This window comes from Chrysemys picta, chromosome 9 (genome assembly GCF_011386835.1).
Source record: "Chrysemys picta bellii isolate R12L10 chromosome 9, ASM1138683v2, whole genome shotgun sequence".
In the NCBI taxonomy this organism is placed as follows: Eukaryota; Metazoa; Chordata; order Testudines; family Emydidae; genus Chrysemys; species Chrysemys picta.
In genome coordinates this window covers 7,026,332-7,041,799 of record NC_088799.1, presented here as the reverse complement: position 1 = coordinate 7,041,799, position 15,468 = coordinate 7,026,332, and the positions used below count along the sequence as shown (strand labels likewise).

At 58.8% G+C, this 15,468-nt stretch overlaps 1 protein-coding gene across 1 annotated transcript; it reads right to left on the bottom strand.

Annotated features, from left to right (window-relative positions):
- Positions 1-793: 793 nt before the first annotated feature.
- LOC112060387 (phospholipid scramblase 2-like) lies at positions 794-12,560 on the bottom strand. Its single transcript, XM_024110266.3, has 7 exons — positions 12,025-12,560; positions 11,116-11,190; positions 9,943-10,135; positions 9,542-9,653; positions 8,412-8,511; positions 7,904-7,962; positions 794-6,542 (listed from the first exon to the last, which is right to left on the bottom strand). Exons 1-7 carry the CDS (start codon positions 12,482-12,484, stop codon positions 6,516-6,518), a joined length of 1,026 nt encoding a protein of 341 aa, XP_023966034.1. The 5' UTR covers positions 12,485-12,560; the 3' UTR covers positions 794-6,515.
- Between the last annotated feature and the right edge of the window lie 2,908 nt (positions 12,561-15,468).

Genomic DNA, 15,468 nt, shown 5'->3' with positions numbered 1-15,468 from the left:
TAATATCATTTCCAATCATAATATCCTTAGGGATTATGTCTTTTACTCCCACAACCATGGTGCCCTCCAATCCCTTCCATTTCAGGTGGATTTTAGCCAAAGGCACCCTGACAAAATACTTAGATAAGGCTACAACAGTTACATCTTCACCTGGCAAATAATCTTCCTTCCTGACAAGACTTGCTTTAACCAGAGTAATATCTGCTGCGGTGTCCCTCCATGCCATACACCTCACTCCATTCACTTCTGCACTGCTAATAAACTCTGCATTATTTCCCCCATATTTAGCTTTAATGTGAGTTTTAAGGTCAAATCCTTCAGAGACAACAGAAACAGCATTTGCACACAGGGCACCAATGCTGGGCTCTGTGTGGCTTGCCTGTGAGTTTACAACAACAGGGTTAGCATTGGCCATGGCATTTGGGGTTGCTGGTTTTGGGCTGCCCTTCAGTGTCGGGCAGTCTGGTCTCATGTGGCCCAGCATACCACAGCGATAGCATGTAACCTGCTGGGGATGTGAGTTCCTACCCTCCGGGCCCCCTTGAACTCCTTTAGAAGAGTCAGGTTTATTTTTAAATCCTTCCCTCCTCTTGAACTGGGGAGAATGGTGATCAGTTTTCCCCGGGGTTTTACACCCTTCTCGAGCCCTGTTTTGGGTATGGGCATCCGCAATCTCCGCCGCCCGTAGGACTGACTCAGGGTCCCTGTCACACACAGCTGCTCTCACATTGTCAGGCACAATGTCTAAGAACTGTTCCAAAGTTATTAAATCCAGCAGTTTTTCAAAACTCCCATGAACCTTGGCTCCCATAACCCACTTTTTAACAAAACCCATCTTGTGAGTCTCCTGCTCCATCCTGTGAGTCTCCTGTTCCGCAGCGAGCAGCTCTAGACGCCCCTTACGAGCTCTCTCTTCTAACTCTGCTATTTTGTGCTTCTCCAGCAATCGAAGATCTGCTAGCTTCTGTTCATGCTCAAATTGCAGTTTACTTGTCACCCTTTGCATCCTAATTTTTTCTGCATCTTCTGCAGCCTCAGGTAAGGGCTGTGCTCTTGCCCCCTGATCACTGGCTATTAGCAGATTTCTCAATTCTTCCTTTGTAGCTTTCTTTCTAAAGCTTATCCTCTTTTCTGAACACAAATTTTCCAGGGCTTTTTTGCCAAGTCCCTCATATGCTCTTTGCTCAGCCATTGCAGCAGCTCTTTAACCAACAAAACTCTCAATCCCAAAATTCAAATTTGGATAGCGTGGGGTTCTGACCCAAAGCTTAATTGACCTGGTTCTGTGGACAATGCGGTTCTGGCGGAACCCAACTGAGAGTGCCAACTCAGGACAAATTGCTCAAATAGGGCAGTTACAGCCCAAGGCTGGGGTTTTTTCCACCTCTAAGGCAAACCAAACCAGCCAGACTAAGAGGACTTCAGTCTCACCCCACTGGCTAACTGCAAGTCTCACAAGCAATCTCCTTAGATACTCCAGTTTCCCAGTATTACCACCAGTACCACTCGTTATGGGGCCAAATGGTTATGACAACCAATACCCCAGTAAAAGAAAAAGGTTCTCCTGATCCCAAAGGACCAAGCCCCAGACCCAGGTCAATATACAAATCAGATCTTACCCACAAATCACGCTGTTGCCAATCCTTTAGAATCTAAAATCTAAAGGTTTATTCATAAAAGGAAAAAGATAGAGATGAGAGTTAGAATTGGTTAAATGGAATCAATTACATACAGTAATGGCAAAGTTCTTGGTTCAGGCTTGCAGCAGCGATGGAATAAACTGCAGGTTCAAATCAAGTCTCTGGAATACATCCCCCGCTGGGATGGGTCCTCAGTCCTTTGTTCAAAGCTTCAGCTTGTAGCAAAGTTCCTCCAGAGGTAAGAAGCAGGATTGAAGACAAGATGGAGATCAGGCATCAGCCTTATATAGTCTTTTCCAGGTGTAAGAACACCTCTTTGTTCTTAAATTACAGCAACATGGAGTCTGGAGTCACATGGGCCAGTCCCTGCATACTTTGCTGAGGTACAAGGCGTATCTGCCTTCTCTCAATGGGTCCATTGTATAGCTGATGGTCCTTAATGGGCCATCAAGCAGGCTAGGCAGAGCTAATCTCAGCTTGTCTGGGATGTCACCCAGAAGTATAGCATAAGTTTGCCATACAGACAGTATAGAGCCAATATTCATAACTTCGACTACAAAACTGATACACACATATAGACAGCATAATCATAACCAGTAAACCATAACCTTGTCCTAGACACCCCATTTGACCCCCTTTATACAAGATTTGGGTGCCACTACAGGACTTTGGTTGCAACAATGATCTATATGGTCCCAGTTTATGTCAATAACGTCACACCTGTTTTGCTGCAGTAATAAAATCCTGCAAGAACAAGAGTGTGGACTGTTTTCATGGAGGGCGGGGAAAGGGCTCGTCTCATCCCTTAAGAGTCTATTTCCAGCTTTCAAATCCACGCCCCGTAAAAATGCCGCCTCCGCCCCGGATGGTCTGTTGAGCCCCACTTCTTACTGAGAGCAGGGGACCATTTGGCCATGCAGGGAGCTGCCTGGCCCCTTGTGTCTCTGCTGTTTTACCAGCCATCAGTGAGCACTGCAAATAGCGTCCTCGCGGGGAGGAGAAGCACCTTAGGCCTCTTGCAAGTGCCGCCCGCCTGCCCCAAATGCTTCATTCTGACATTTGTCAATTCCACCTGGTGCTGCAGTCAGCCCGGCTGGGTCAGGCCAGGCCCAGGCAGGACTTGCTCCCTCAGTCTCAGAACCGACTCAGGTCCATCCCTCTGTGCCGGCCAGAAGAGATCTGAGCACCCACCCCTCCCATTGCCTTTAGCTGGAGGGGGAAGGGCTGTGCCCTCCTGAAAATCGGCCATGGTCTCTCAGCTTCCTCAAGGAATAAGGCAGCGTCTGTCTGTCTCCCACTTGATTTACAGTGCGTGGGAGCTCCGAGTGCTCGATGCCTCTGAAACGCAGGCCCCAGGTAGGACAGGCTGGGCCCCCAAAGCAGGGAACACAGAAAGGCTGGGCTGAGAGAGTGATGGCCCTGCTGCAGAGCCGGGGTGCTGGGTTGAATTGAAATATTAAGATACCTGATTATGATAGTACCAAGCCCAGCAGCATTAGAGAGACCACTCAAGCAGGAGCTCTGTCAGCCCCCTTCATCAGGCCGGGCACGGACCCTGAATCCTCTCCAAAAGCCCTGGCACTGATGGTGGCCCCGGTGGGCTGGGAAGAGTGCTAAATTGGGGCTGGCTTGGACCTGCAGTGCCAGCCTCTGTGCATTAGCCAACCCCCTTTATGGAAAGTGTTTTGCCAAAGCCCGATGAGGGTGATGGCAGCAGTGGGACCGTTGTGAGAACATCAGAGCGGCGGTCATAAAGCAGCGGACACCTAAACCACCCAGCAAGAGCTGCAAGGCGTGAGCTGACGGGTCATGCAGGGTCTGTAGTCTTGGCAGGTCAGGCACCTATAAATAGACTGGACAAGCCACATGCCTTGAAAAGGCGCCAACTGGTACAAAATGTTGCCGCATGCCTCCCTAGCAAAACAATTGGCTGTGAATGCATCGTGCCAGTGCACCGTCCTCGGCCCTGGCTCCCCAGTGAATACCCAGGCCAGCTCCAGGTCTCCAGCTCTGCATACGGGCCCTCTGCTGGCCTAGCCCTGGCTCCATGAGAGCCCACCGTTCCTTCTGCCCCCGTGACGTCCCACAGCACCTCTCGACCCAGCAAGTCAATTCTCCCCTAGACTCAAGAGGGAGGGAGTTATTTCTAAACACTTGGGAGGCAGCTGTATTGATCCCCAGAGGGCATCTCTACAAGGACCAACCAGCAAGTGGCCAGCGTTGCCGGCAGAGCATTGCGTCGGGTTGGGTTTTCAGAACTAGGTTTCACCTCCCGGACAGTAGCCAGCACGATGGCCCACAGACGACCCAGGCTTTCCAGCCAGCTATGCAGGGAGCCTTGCCATGATGACACCTGTTCCCTGCTGCGTTTGATCAGTCCCTGCTGGCTGACCAGAGCCCGGGGGAGAAAACGCTGCTCAAGCATTGCGGGAGAAATGCTGGGTCTCCTACCAGTAGAGAAGGGGCATCACTTCAAGCTGCCCCAAGGGGGTTGTCTGTTCCCGCTGGGATGGGAATAGGCCAAAAATAAGCCATCGAAGTCATATGCAGAGAAAGGGTCTCAGGATTTCAGGTAACGATACTGAATGCTGGCCACTCCCGCTCACGTGCCATAGCTGAATAAGTGTGATCCCCACTGTATAGGCTCGGGGTGAAGTGATTCTCCAAAGCTCATGGGAGAGGGAGAATGAAAGCCCAGAAGTTGTTGTTACCCAGGTCCACGAGGGCACCTGATGCAGCCTTTATGGAGACAGGTTATCCTAGAAAAACCCAGGTTTCTCCATTTATTAAAAGGAAACTTAATTCACCTCCACTGAAAGGCCAGTCCTGGCCACAAGAAACCTAACAAGCTCTGTTAAGGAGATACATGAGCTGCCTTTTTTATAAGCCTAGTAACTTACCCATAATTCCCTTTCTTAAAGGAGAAATTCATCATTTCCTCTCAGCTGACTGGGGGGGGGGACTGCCTTTGATGCATCTGTGTCATATGGGGCAGGGGACAGAGCAGGCAGGTGGCCTCCATGCAGCAAGCGGTAAGGGCCCCGGGCCACAACATCACCGGGGTTAGGGGACTCATGGTAAAACAGCAGGGGCGGCTCCTTTGAAAGCACTTAGCCTTTAAAACTACTGCTGGGTTTGCACCCTGCTTTGGGGGCCTGATCTGGAGAAGGTTGCTACAGGCCAGCCCTGCATTTTCCTGGGGAGTCGGTCGTCCCCTCACAGGGGATTAGGAACCAGGACTCCTGGCTTAGCCACTGACTAGTGCTGGGACGGTGAGCCTGTTTACCCCTCTGTAAAATAGGGCTGATGCTGAGTCCGGGGTCTGAGGTCCCTCTGAGCAACACATGTCCTGGTTTTAGAAGCCTTGGGCTAATTTCTCCCCTGCCCATTTGGGGTTCGGTGTGAGCTGCACCCCCCGCCCCCAGACTTTTGCACCCAAGTGCTGCAGCACGGTCTGTGCTAGACGCTACACACCCTGGTAAGGAAAGGAAAAGATGTGTGGGGCGGGGCTGGCTGGGCAGGGGCTGGTTAGTTGGGAAATCTGCCTCGAGAGGTAACCCCTTACAGGTCTGTGGCACTGGAAGACCCCGCCCCCCCGCTTGTCCTATGTCCCTGGGAACCTGCCATCAGCTAGTGGGTAGACGGGTGGCCAAGCAGGGCTCAGAAATGGTCAGTGAGCTGGTCCATGTATTTGTTTGCACTCGAGAGCTACTTAATTAACTGACCCGTACCATCTAAGTGCGCGCCGGGCTCGTCTGTGTTACCCCACGGTCCTAGCCCCGTTACCCGCAGCCTTGTTACTCCAGTCGCTCGCTCGTGCTGCTGCTCTCATTTGTTGCATCTGGTCCTGCGTTCAGTCGTCTCGCTTCGAAGTGGGGACCGCGGGTTCGTATGCATCTGTACAGCACCCAGCACCACGCAGCCCTGATTCTGAATGGGGCCGCTGACCCCTGGAACAATTCCCCAAAGAGCTCCTGGGGTGGTTTGGCACCAAACCCTCCCGCTTCCCGACGCACCTGCCCAGCTGCCAGCGGCCCAAAGGGAAAGTCCCATTCCTCGATTTAACGGGGAACCCCACGGCCACCAGGAGCTGATCTGATGGTTTAATTGACTTCCTGTGTCAGTTACTCAGCGCAATCTGGGAGGGCCGTGGCAAGAATGGGTCACGGCGCCCAGTAGGTTCCGGACCTGAGCCCGGCATACTCCTTCGCCGTGTCCGAATGCTTTGCCTCGGTCCGCTCCCCCGGCTTGTGTTGGGTTTGAATCGTTCACTGGCTCCTTCTCCTGCCTGCCCTTGTGACGCTGGGGCCGTCGTGGATTCCCAGCGCCAGGTACCGTAGAGCTCAGGATGCCAAAAGCGCGCATGCCTGCTGCAACGTGGGTTCTGCAATGGGCCTAGTCAGTGCTGGATTTTACAGTGACCCGGGAGAGGTAGGGTGGCCTAGTGGTTGGGGCTCTAGCTTAGCACTTGGGAGACCTGGCTTCAATTCCCTGCTCTGCCACCGACTTCCTGCGTGACCTTAGGCATCTCCCTTAGCTCCCCGACTGTACAATGGGGATACCTGCCCTGCCTCTGAGGGGTGTTGCATTGAGGATTGGGAGGGGCTCAGACACACTGGTGGCGGGGCCACGCGCGCACCTAAGATAAACAGAAAGTACGTCAGACTCCGGGTTCTCCAGTTGCCTCGTGAAAGCAGCGTGTGCGAAGCCAGGCGCCGTGCGCCATCCCAGCCACCAAAGGAGATCCAGCGTTTGCGAGACAGTGGCAGCCTGTGCCTCGCTGTTGGGATTTCCGTGACTCCAGGGGGGAGCTGCTGGACTAGTCCCAGTGTCTCTGGCATAGCAGGGCTCCCAGCAGGTCTCTTCTAGGCCTCCTCAGCTCATCTCGAAGAACATGAAGTTCTGGGAAACAGTGAGAAGAGGTTACAAACAGGCTTCCCTGGACATGGGGGGGGGGGGTAATCCCTATGTTCCACACAAAGATCGAGAGGGCGTCCTATGCACCTGACTTTACCACTCCTCTGAGCGGGGGATGGGGAAATATAATAGAAATATAATGAACCCAAGAGCGCTGCCAGCCAACGCCCAGCGGCTGCAGCTTAACGGGCACCTAGTGGAGCAGATTGCAGCTACCCTCCTCTGCAGTACAGGGGGCCGTGGGAGACCGGTCCCAGCCCGCAGGGCTCTGCCTTGATCCAAGCGATCACCACCTGGGCCGGGGGGAGCGAGGAATGTTTAAGCTCCACGAGTGGCACAGGCCGCGCCGGAGAACTCTGTGGCCAGCCCAGCCGGATCTGCAGCCCCACGGCTCCGCCAGACACAACCAGCCACGTCCTATGCTAGGGGTAACCGGCTCCCCGAGCTGGCATGAGACCGGTCAGCTCAGTCCGCTGTCTGGGGGGCGTGACACTGCCACGATGCATTGCCCAGCCCGCTAAGCGGGCAGAATCCGTGCGTCCATGGGTTTCACTGCCCCCTACTGGCTGACCGGTTGTGCGGTGAACATGTCGCCCTCTGGTGGCGGCTGGCTGGAAGAAGCGAAAGCCCTAATGCGGCTCAACAGGCGGGAGCGTCTCCCTGGGTTACGGCTAACGAGAAAACACACTGATGCTGCTGCCTGGAGCGCTGTGGGTGTGCAGCGCCCTGCACGGCCCGGGCCGGAGACGGTACGCTCCGTGGAGCGGGGCCTAGTCGAAGCGAGGTGGCTAAGGACATCACAAGGCATGGCAGCTGATGGGGGAGAGGGGGAATGGCAAGGAAAAGGCAACGTGGACCCTGCCTGTGCACAGTCATCCCCAGCTCAGTGCCCGCGCAGGTGTGTGGGCTGCGGGGAGGATGGTGAGGAGGAGGGCTGGCGGGGGGCGGGGAGCTGCGTTGTCTTGGGCCTAGTGTAACCAGCCGCCGGAGGGGAACTAAGGCAGCGAGCTGGCGGGTGCGGGGCAGTGAGTTTAGGTAACACCATGCCGTGTCGGGCAGCAGCTAGGAGAGCTCGCTAAGACCCCCTCAACAGAGCTGTTCGCTAAGGGTCAAGCTGAACCCGGGCGCCCTGCTGCCAGAGGTCGCTGGCGAGGCCCTTTCGCTCCTGACCCCTCCGGTTGTTCGCCGGGGTAGGGCTGGACGGTTCAGTGTCCCTGCCCCAGGACTCTGGCCCACGTGAGCCGCTGGCAGGGTGGCCAGCCCACGAGTGTGAGCAGGGGGCAGAGGGCACGGAGGGGAGGGCTGGCGCGTGAGCGGGCGGGGAGGGTTCGGCTGCTGGCACTTACCAGGAGGAAGGCTGCTGCCAGCAGGAGAGCGGTGTCCTCGGCCCCCAGCTTTGCTGAAACTGACAGAGAGATGGTGGGAGGGCGCGTTGCCCACAGCTCAACTATGGGTACGGGGGGCGATGCCAGCACCCTCCCGGCCCCAGAACAGCCCCACTGCTCGGGTTCGGGGGCCTCTCTCCCACATGGGATGTTCTGCGGCCTCAGGGGGCAAGCGGCCCGTCTGCATCCTCTCCTGCCAGGTGCTGCTCCTCTCCCTGGCAAGGGCATCCTAGAGGAGAGCCTCTGCTCTCTGGGTGGCCTAGACACCGCAGGGCTCTTCGCCACCACCCCGGGGCTCTCCCTGCAGCTCACTCTATGGGTGAGGCTACTAGGGACGGGAGGAAATTAAACCAGTGCCCATCTCCACGGTGACTGTGCCCCCAGAGCCCGGCCAGCCTGCCCATCCCAGAGGCGGACGTTGCTGGGGGACTCTCCCTAGCAGCCTAGCCGCCCTGCGCTCCCCACTTACTGTCCACCCCAAAGAACTCATGGTCCATGTTCCGGTCTTCATTGAAACCTGGCCACCTCTTCCAGATCACTGCCACGGGGCTGCCGGCGCGGGAGGTGACCTGGGCAGGTGGACAAGGACGAGCAGCTCAGTGCCAAGGCCGTGCTAGCAATGGGCTGGGGCTGGGGACATCCCCAATGGGGGTTCTATCAAGGCCCCAGCTTAGCATCGTCTCTAGACTACATAAGAACATAAGCGCTGCCCTACTGGGTCAGACCATGACCCATCTTGCCCAGTGTCCTGGCTGCATCCATGGCCAGTACGAGAGCTTCGTGGGGGGGGGGGGGCTGTTCTGAACAGGGCAATTATGGAGTGATCCACCCCTGTCTTCCACTGCCGGCTTCTGGCAGTCAGAGGTTTAGGATCACCTTGAGCATGGGGTTGTGTCCCGACCATCTTGACTACTAGCCATCGATGGACCTGTCCTCCTCCAGTTCTTTTCTGAGCCTAGTTATGCTTTTGACCTTCCCAACATCCCCTGGCAAGGAGTTCCACAGGTTAATTGTGCATTATGTGAAATACTTCCTTTAGTTTGTTTGAAACCTGCTGCCTATTAATTTCATTGGGTGACCTCTAGTTCTTGTGTTATGGGAAGGAATATATAACTCTTCCCTATTCACTTTTCCCATGCCAGTCATGATTTTATAGACCTCTGTCATACCCCCCATTAGTCGTCTCCTTTCCAAGCTGAAATGGGCCCTGTCTTTTTAATCTCTCTTTGCATGGAGGCCATTTCGTACCCTTGACCATCTCTGTTGCCCTTCTGTGAACCTTTCCCAGTCCCGCTGCATCCTTGCTGAGGTGGGCTGACCAGCGCTGGGCACAGTATTCACAGTCTGGGTGCTTGTGGACTTTACACCAATTACTTCTATCGTGTTCCTTCCTGTCCACGTTCACCCACACTGTATAGCCTGCCTGGCAAAGGAGTGAAGCTGCCAGCTAGGTAAGAAGCCCGTGTTGCTGTCCAGAGAGTGTAGACAATCCAATGGAAACCAGAAAGCCCCACCCCCATCCCTCCCAAAACGGCTAAGGTCTGTTTTTGGCAGGAGCCCCAGGGAGACGCGCTGCCCTGTTCCACCTGCCCCCCTTACCTGGAACTCCTGGTTGGAGGAGCAGCGGCTGGCCGCACAGGAGCCTCGGATCCTCATGGTGGCTGCGCCGTGGGGGTCACGCAGGTCCCAGAGATGGGCAAGGATGCCCCACCTAGACACAGAGCATGGCGTGTGGTACAGCCAGGCCGTGGGCAGGGCAGAGAGCCCCGCGCCAGCCAGAGGGGCGGCTGGAGCCCCCGGACTGCACTGCTGGGCATGGGGCAGGGTCTGATCATTGGTCCATCTGCCCCCCCTGCAGTCTGGCGCCTTAGGGGGGGCGCTGACCCCGGTTCACCCACGCTGCCCCCACCAGCCACTCGTCCGCGTGGGGCCCGGCTCCTCTCCATGGTGAGAAGCAATCCCTTCCTGAGCCCTGGTGCCCGAGTCCACGGTGCCCTCACCTCTGCCGCACGCTGCCCACGAGCTGGTCACCGGCGGTGAACACCCTCATCTCTGTCCGGCAGCAGCCCAGGCAGCTGGCGCCAGCCCCGAAGGGCCGTCGGAGCCACAGGACGTCCTGGCCCTGCAGGTCCCGGAGGCGGATGCGGCAGGAGCGGGCAGGGCCACATAGGTGCAGGCACAAGCGGCTGGTTTCTGAGGCGGGCACAGAGAACGGTGCGGATCTGGCGGCCATCACACAAGGGGGAGACTGTACCCCAATGCCGGGGGCCGGGGGCTGCGCTGGGGGCCTGCGTCCCAATACCAGGGGGGAGCGCTGCGCTAGGGTCTGCGCCCCGATGCTGGGGGCCGGGGGCTGCGCTGGGGGCCTGTGCCCCGATGCTGGAGGAGGGGGCTGCGCTGGGGTCCTGTGCCCCGATGCCGGGGGAGGGGGCTGCGCTGGGGGCCTGCGCCCCGATGCCGGGGGAGGGGGCTGCACTGGGGGCCTGCGTCCCAATACCAGGGGGGAGCGCTGCGCTAGGGTCTGCGCCCCGATGCCGGGGGGGAGCTGGGCTAGGGCCTGCGCCCCGATGCCAGGGGACGGGGGATGCACTGGGAGCCTGCGCCCCGATGCCAGGGGACGGGGGATGCACTGGGAGCCTGTGCCCCGATGCCTGCGGAGGGGGCTGCCCTGGGGGTCTGTGCCCCGATGCCGGGGGGGGAGCTGCGCTAGGCGCCTGCCCCCGATGCCGGGGGGGAGCTGGGCTAGGGCCTGCGCCCCGATGCCGGGGGACGGGGGATGCACTGGGAGCCTGTGCCCTGATGCCGGGGAGGGGAGGGGAGCTGTGCTGGGGGCCTGCGCCCCGATGCTGGGGAAGGGGGCTGCCCTGGGGGCCTGCGCCCCTGCACTGGGGGGCTGTGCTGCTCCCCGCCCCGAGGCAGAGCCACGGGGGATGGGAACGGAGGGGCGGGGGCCATGAGCTGTGAGCAGGATCTCTGGCTCAGGCACTGCGGGAGGGGGTTGCGGGGGGGGGGAAGGAGGGGGGAGAGAGGCACATCCTGCTGGGGGATGGGCTCTGCCCTTTCCATGGCTTCCTATCCAGACCCTTTCCCCCATTTGGGAGGGTTTTGTGCCCCTCCCACCGTGGCTGTTGACAATGAGGGGGGTGAATGTGCCGGGGTGGGGCACCAGTTACCTTCGATAGCTACCAGCAGCCCCTTTGCCTGCGCGGTGCCCACCACGTACGTTCTCCCTGGGTCCCCGGCGAACCCTGCAAGAGCCACAGCGACAGCGTCTGAGCCGTGCCCCCCCCCCCCCCCCCGCACCTCCCTGCCCTGCTTGTGCCAGGCTGGGGGGGCAGTAAATGTCGCTAGCCGGTGTCGCGCCTTTAGATTCCTCAGGCGGGGCCGGCACGCAGCACCCCTGGGACCGGGCCGAGGGGTGTTCATGGCCCCATGGCCGGGGGCTGACAGGGGCCAGTGGGCCCATTGCACGTTGGCCAGCTTGGGTTAAACGCTGTAAGTACCAGAGATCCCACAGAGCGCCCGGCCCGGGAACAGGTCTGTCATTCAGCCTGCGCGGAGCAGATGACGGGCCCATGACGGGAGGCAGCTCCCTGGCGCGTCCTCCATCAAACCAACACCCCCCCATCGTTCCCCCCTCGCCCCTTGGCCACTCTGTTCCCCTCTTCTTGCTCCTCTGCGCTGCAGGTTCAGGCCACGCTGATTTGGGGCCATCTGAACCCCAGAGACAAGCGGGTGGGAGCCGAGATTGGGGGGCGCTCCTCCCCTCGGAGATGGCCCCAGCGCACTTGGGGGCCTGTCGCTATTGGCTCCCAGGCCTGGCTGGTGCTGGCTTTTGTGATCTGGGCGCCTGGCTCAGCGTGAACCCCCCAGACACTGCCAGGGGGCACCAGCTTCCGCTCCCTACTGCCGGGCGGATCTGAAGAGAGGAGCTGGGCTGAAAGGCTCTGCCCCCCGCACCCCCGGGTCCTGGGCGCTGGGATCGCGGCAGAGCTCTCATATGGAGGAGGTGGGGGGTGAGGGCTGTGAGGGCCACACTCGGGGGGCCGAGGCTAGCAGATTGGGCCTCGCAAGGGCCTTACCGCGTAGCCCAGCTCGGGCGGTGATGCACAGCTGGGAGACGCCGGCCAGCACCTGCAGCCCGAGCGGTGGAACGTCGTCGTCCTCCTGAACCCGCTGCAAGCTCTGCTCCGGGCTCCGTCTGCGGGCTCTCCTGCCCCGCCAGCCCAGCCGCGGCAGAGGCGACTCGGTGGCTTCCTCCCCGGCAGTCCCACCCCACTCGCTTCCCGGCCATCTCCGGCCCTCGAGTTGGTGGCCAGGGTCCTCGGCACTTGAAGGGGCATCCGGGCTCCCCTGGCTGCTCCCAAAGTCCGGCTCTTGAGCCTGGTTAGCTCGGCTTGTGCCTTCCCAGCTGGGGGATGTCCCCCCGGCCTGGAGGGCTGGAGCCCCGTCCTTCCTCCTCAAGGACCTCGCCAGCGCTTGGATGTGCCGCTCCCGCGTCAGGTGCCCAAAGGGAGACGGCTGGGAGCTGAGCGCGGCCATCCCGAGGGGCCGAGACCTGAGGGCAGGCCCCGGGCGGCAGAGGGCTGCAAACTCCCCGGCCCCTCTGCAGCTGTGCCGCCAGCCCCCTCCAACAGCGCAGCCCCCACCGGAGCCCCCCTGCCCCTCCCGCCCGCCGGCGTTGCCATCCCAACCAGCCGGATCTCCCCCATTGTGCGGGCAGAGCTCTGGCCCCGAGGGGTCAGCGAAGGGCAGGAGAGAGCCGCAGCTTTCCCAGGAGGAGGGGCCCGTCGGGCGGGCGGGGGGGGGGGATGTTAATCAGGGCAGCAGGGGAGACCTGGCAGTGTGACATGACAGCCAGAGGCCAGGCCAGTGCCCAGGGCTGCCCGTTGGTGCCATGTGAGCCAGGCCAGGTCAGGGTGCCGCCAGGCCCACGGGGGCAGGAGAAAACGGGATTGCTTGCGAATCTGCGTCGGCGCCAAAGTGACTCGACGCCCCCAGTATCCAATGGGGCATGTTGAATCCTCAGCCCGGATCCTGGCAGCGCTGGGCTCCCCCTGCGCCCCAGAAAAGGGGCAACTTCCTACGGCTGCTGGCTCTGGCACGGCTGCTGGCCAGCCACATTGCTAGGGCACCCCGTAGCCCCCCCATGGGAACAGCTTCCAGCTGCTACTGCCTGGGGCAATCCAAAGCAGTCGGCTCCGGAGCCCACCTCTGGAACCCCCCCACCCCCCCAAGTGACTGTGGCTTCCTCAAACGGCAGCGCCCGCTGTGGCAAAGCAACCGTGCCCTTCCCCCCATGAACCCCATGTCGGACTCTGGCTCGTTCACGGCCAGGGCGGGAGGTTGAGCAAACAGCGGTTCTGCTTGCACGGCGCTTTCCTTTCCTCCGGCGCTTTGGGTGGCTGCTCCCGGCCCCGCGGGGAAGAGGGGGGCTTTGCTCCAGAATCGAAGCCGGAGGAGGAAGCGGATCAGGGCGGTGAAAGGGCTTCATCGGAATCTTCGCCCTGCAAATCAGGTCTGCCAGATTGGTGGCGTTGGCCCCTTTCTGTCCCGGCCCCCTTGTGCCTGGGTGTGGCAGGACAGAAGGCCCGATGGGGGTATTATGGACCTTCTGGGGCCCCCCAGCCCATTGCCCTCACACTGCCTGCCCCCCAGCCAGCCGGGGATTGCGGCTAAGTGAGCCAGAGGCCCTCTCGGTTCCTGAGATCTGTGAGGGGCCTGATCTGAACCCGTCTCTCCAGCTGCAGTGTGCCCCTGCCTGGCCGTGCTGCTCAGCCGGGCGGCCCCGCCGGAGAGGGCTCCATGGGCAGAGCCTCCCAGGCTGCCTTGGGCCGTGACTCTGCCCACCTCCCCAGCGTGCGCGGGCCCCTGAATGCAGCGTGCGAGAGGCGCAGTCGGAGCAGCAGAGGCCAAGGCGGCTTGGCAAGCGCGTGCTGGGTGCCCTGGAGCCGGCTGGGAACTGCCTGGAGCAGCAGCGGGTGAGCGGGGGGTTTGCAAACAGATGTGTGAGGCGCGTCTGGCTGAATCCAAAGGGGAGTCAGTCCTCCTGGTGCAGCCGTTACTGGGCATGAATGGTCACGGTGGCCTCCTTCCCTTGCCGGTTGGCCGAGTGTGGCGAGGACGGAGCGGGCGCGTGTGCTCACAGATCTGCAGCGTGCTCCAGGACTGACTCAACCCCCCCGGTGTCTGGGCCAGGCAAAGAGCGGGTTAACGGCCAATCGCGGGGGAAGGGGCTGGCCAGAGCTGCCCTGCAAAGTAGGAATCAATCCAGCTGAGCATGTGCCAAGTCACTAATGCCCCCTGGAATGCCAGAGCTCCACCAGCCAGGCTGGCGCCACAGGGACCGCAGTGTGGCCGGCGAGCAGGTGCTCTGGGGCTGAGCTGCTCCCCCTAAAGAACAGGAACCCCACAGCTTGGGTGAGTGTGCCCACGGCAGTGGCTGGCGTCACTGGGCACTCAGCAGCCTTGGGACCAGCAGCGGGCAGCCTCCCCCACCCCATCTCCCTCTGCCCGGCCGCTTCTGGGAAGCCCTGGCCAGCTGCGCCAATGCCTCATGGTGCAGCAACTGGAGACGGACCCATCTCCCCTTGTGACGTTATGAGTGTGATATAATCTCTCATTGAAAAGTGACAGGGCCAGAAAGAGTTAATTACCTCCCAGACTGACCTGACCCGGGCCAAACTGTAAAGGCTAGTTAGGAAGATCTGTAAATGAATAGAGCTTTGAAATGCAGCCGCATTGCTGGAGATAGAAGGGGAGCTGTTTGCTCAGGTCTTGGGATGTAAGCAAACAAGTCTTGTCTATTGCTATAGCTTGGATTCAAAGATCAAAAAAGGAGTACTGGCATTTAAGAAGACACTTGAGTGAAATAGTATTATTGTCTCTATGTCTCTTTGAAGGTTGTGGTAACCTGGATCTGAACTGTTTAATGGATAAATTACCCTGTGCTAATTGCCAGGATGTTTGGAAGAAGGAGAGTTAAGCCTAATGTTTTCTCAGACCAAAAGGCTGCTGGAAATGTATAAAAACCCTGGGACATGATCCTTCTTCGTCTCAGATCTGCTTTGGGTTTCAAGAGGGGGAAACCTTAAGCCACAAGGATTGAGATCCCCAATCATCGACTGAAGTCACCCTGAATATGGACATTGGACTATAACCTATGGACTATTTCTAAAAGGACTTTTGGCAACTACAAGCTCACCTCTGCTATGTATCTGAACCTCAAGAATCAAATTCAAGTCTGTCTATATATTGATCTTTTAACCAACACTCTCTCTCTTTTCTTTTTAAATAAATTTTAGCTTAGTTAAGAAGAATTGGCTATAAGTGTGTATTTGGGGTAAGATCTAAGTTATAATTGGACCTGGGTGTGTGGCTGATCCTTTGGGATTGCAAGAACCTTTTCTTTAATATGATGAGATAAGATTTTCAGTAATCATCATCCTATCTGATGTGTGTGTCTGGACGGAGGCCTGAGGCTGGGTACTTTAAGGGAACTGCGTTGTTTGGACTCTGAGTAACCA

Excerpts from the sequence above, each read along its gene's own strand:
- LOC112060387 (XM_024110266.3), bottom strand. The coding sequence starts at position 12,484 with ATGGCCGCGCTCAGCTCCCAGCCGTCTCCCTTTGGGCACCTGACGCGG. Across the intron at positions 11,191-12,024 it reads CGCCCGAGCTGGGCTACGCG|GGTTCGCCGGGGACCCAGGG; the intron begins GTAAGGCCCTTG and ends TGGCTCTTGCAG. Across the intron at positions 9,654-9,942 it reads GTGGGCAGCGTGCGGCAGAG|GTGGGGCATCCTTGCCCATC; the intron begins GTGAGGGCACCG and ends CTCTGTGTCTAG.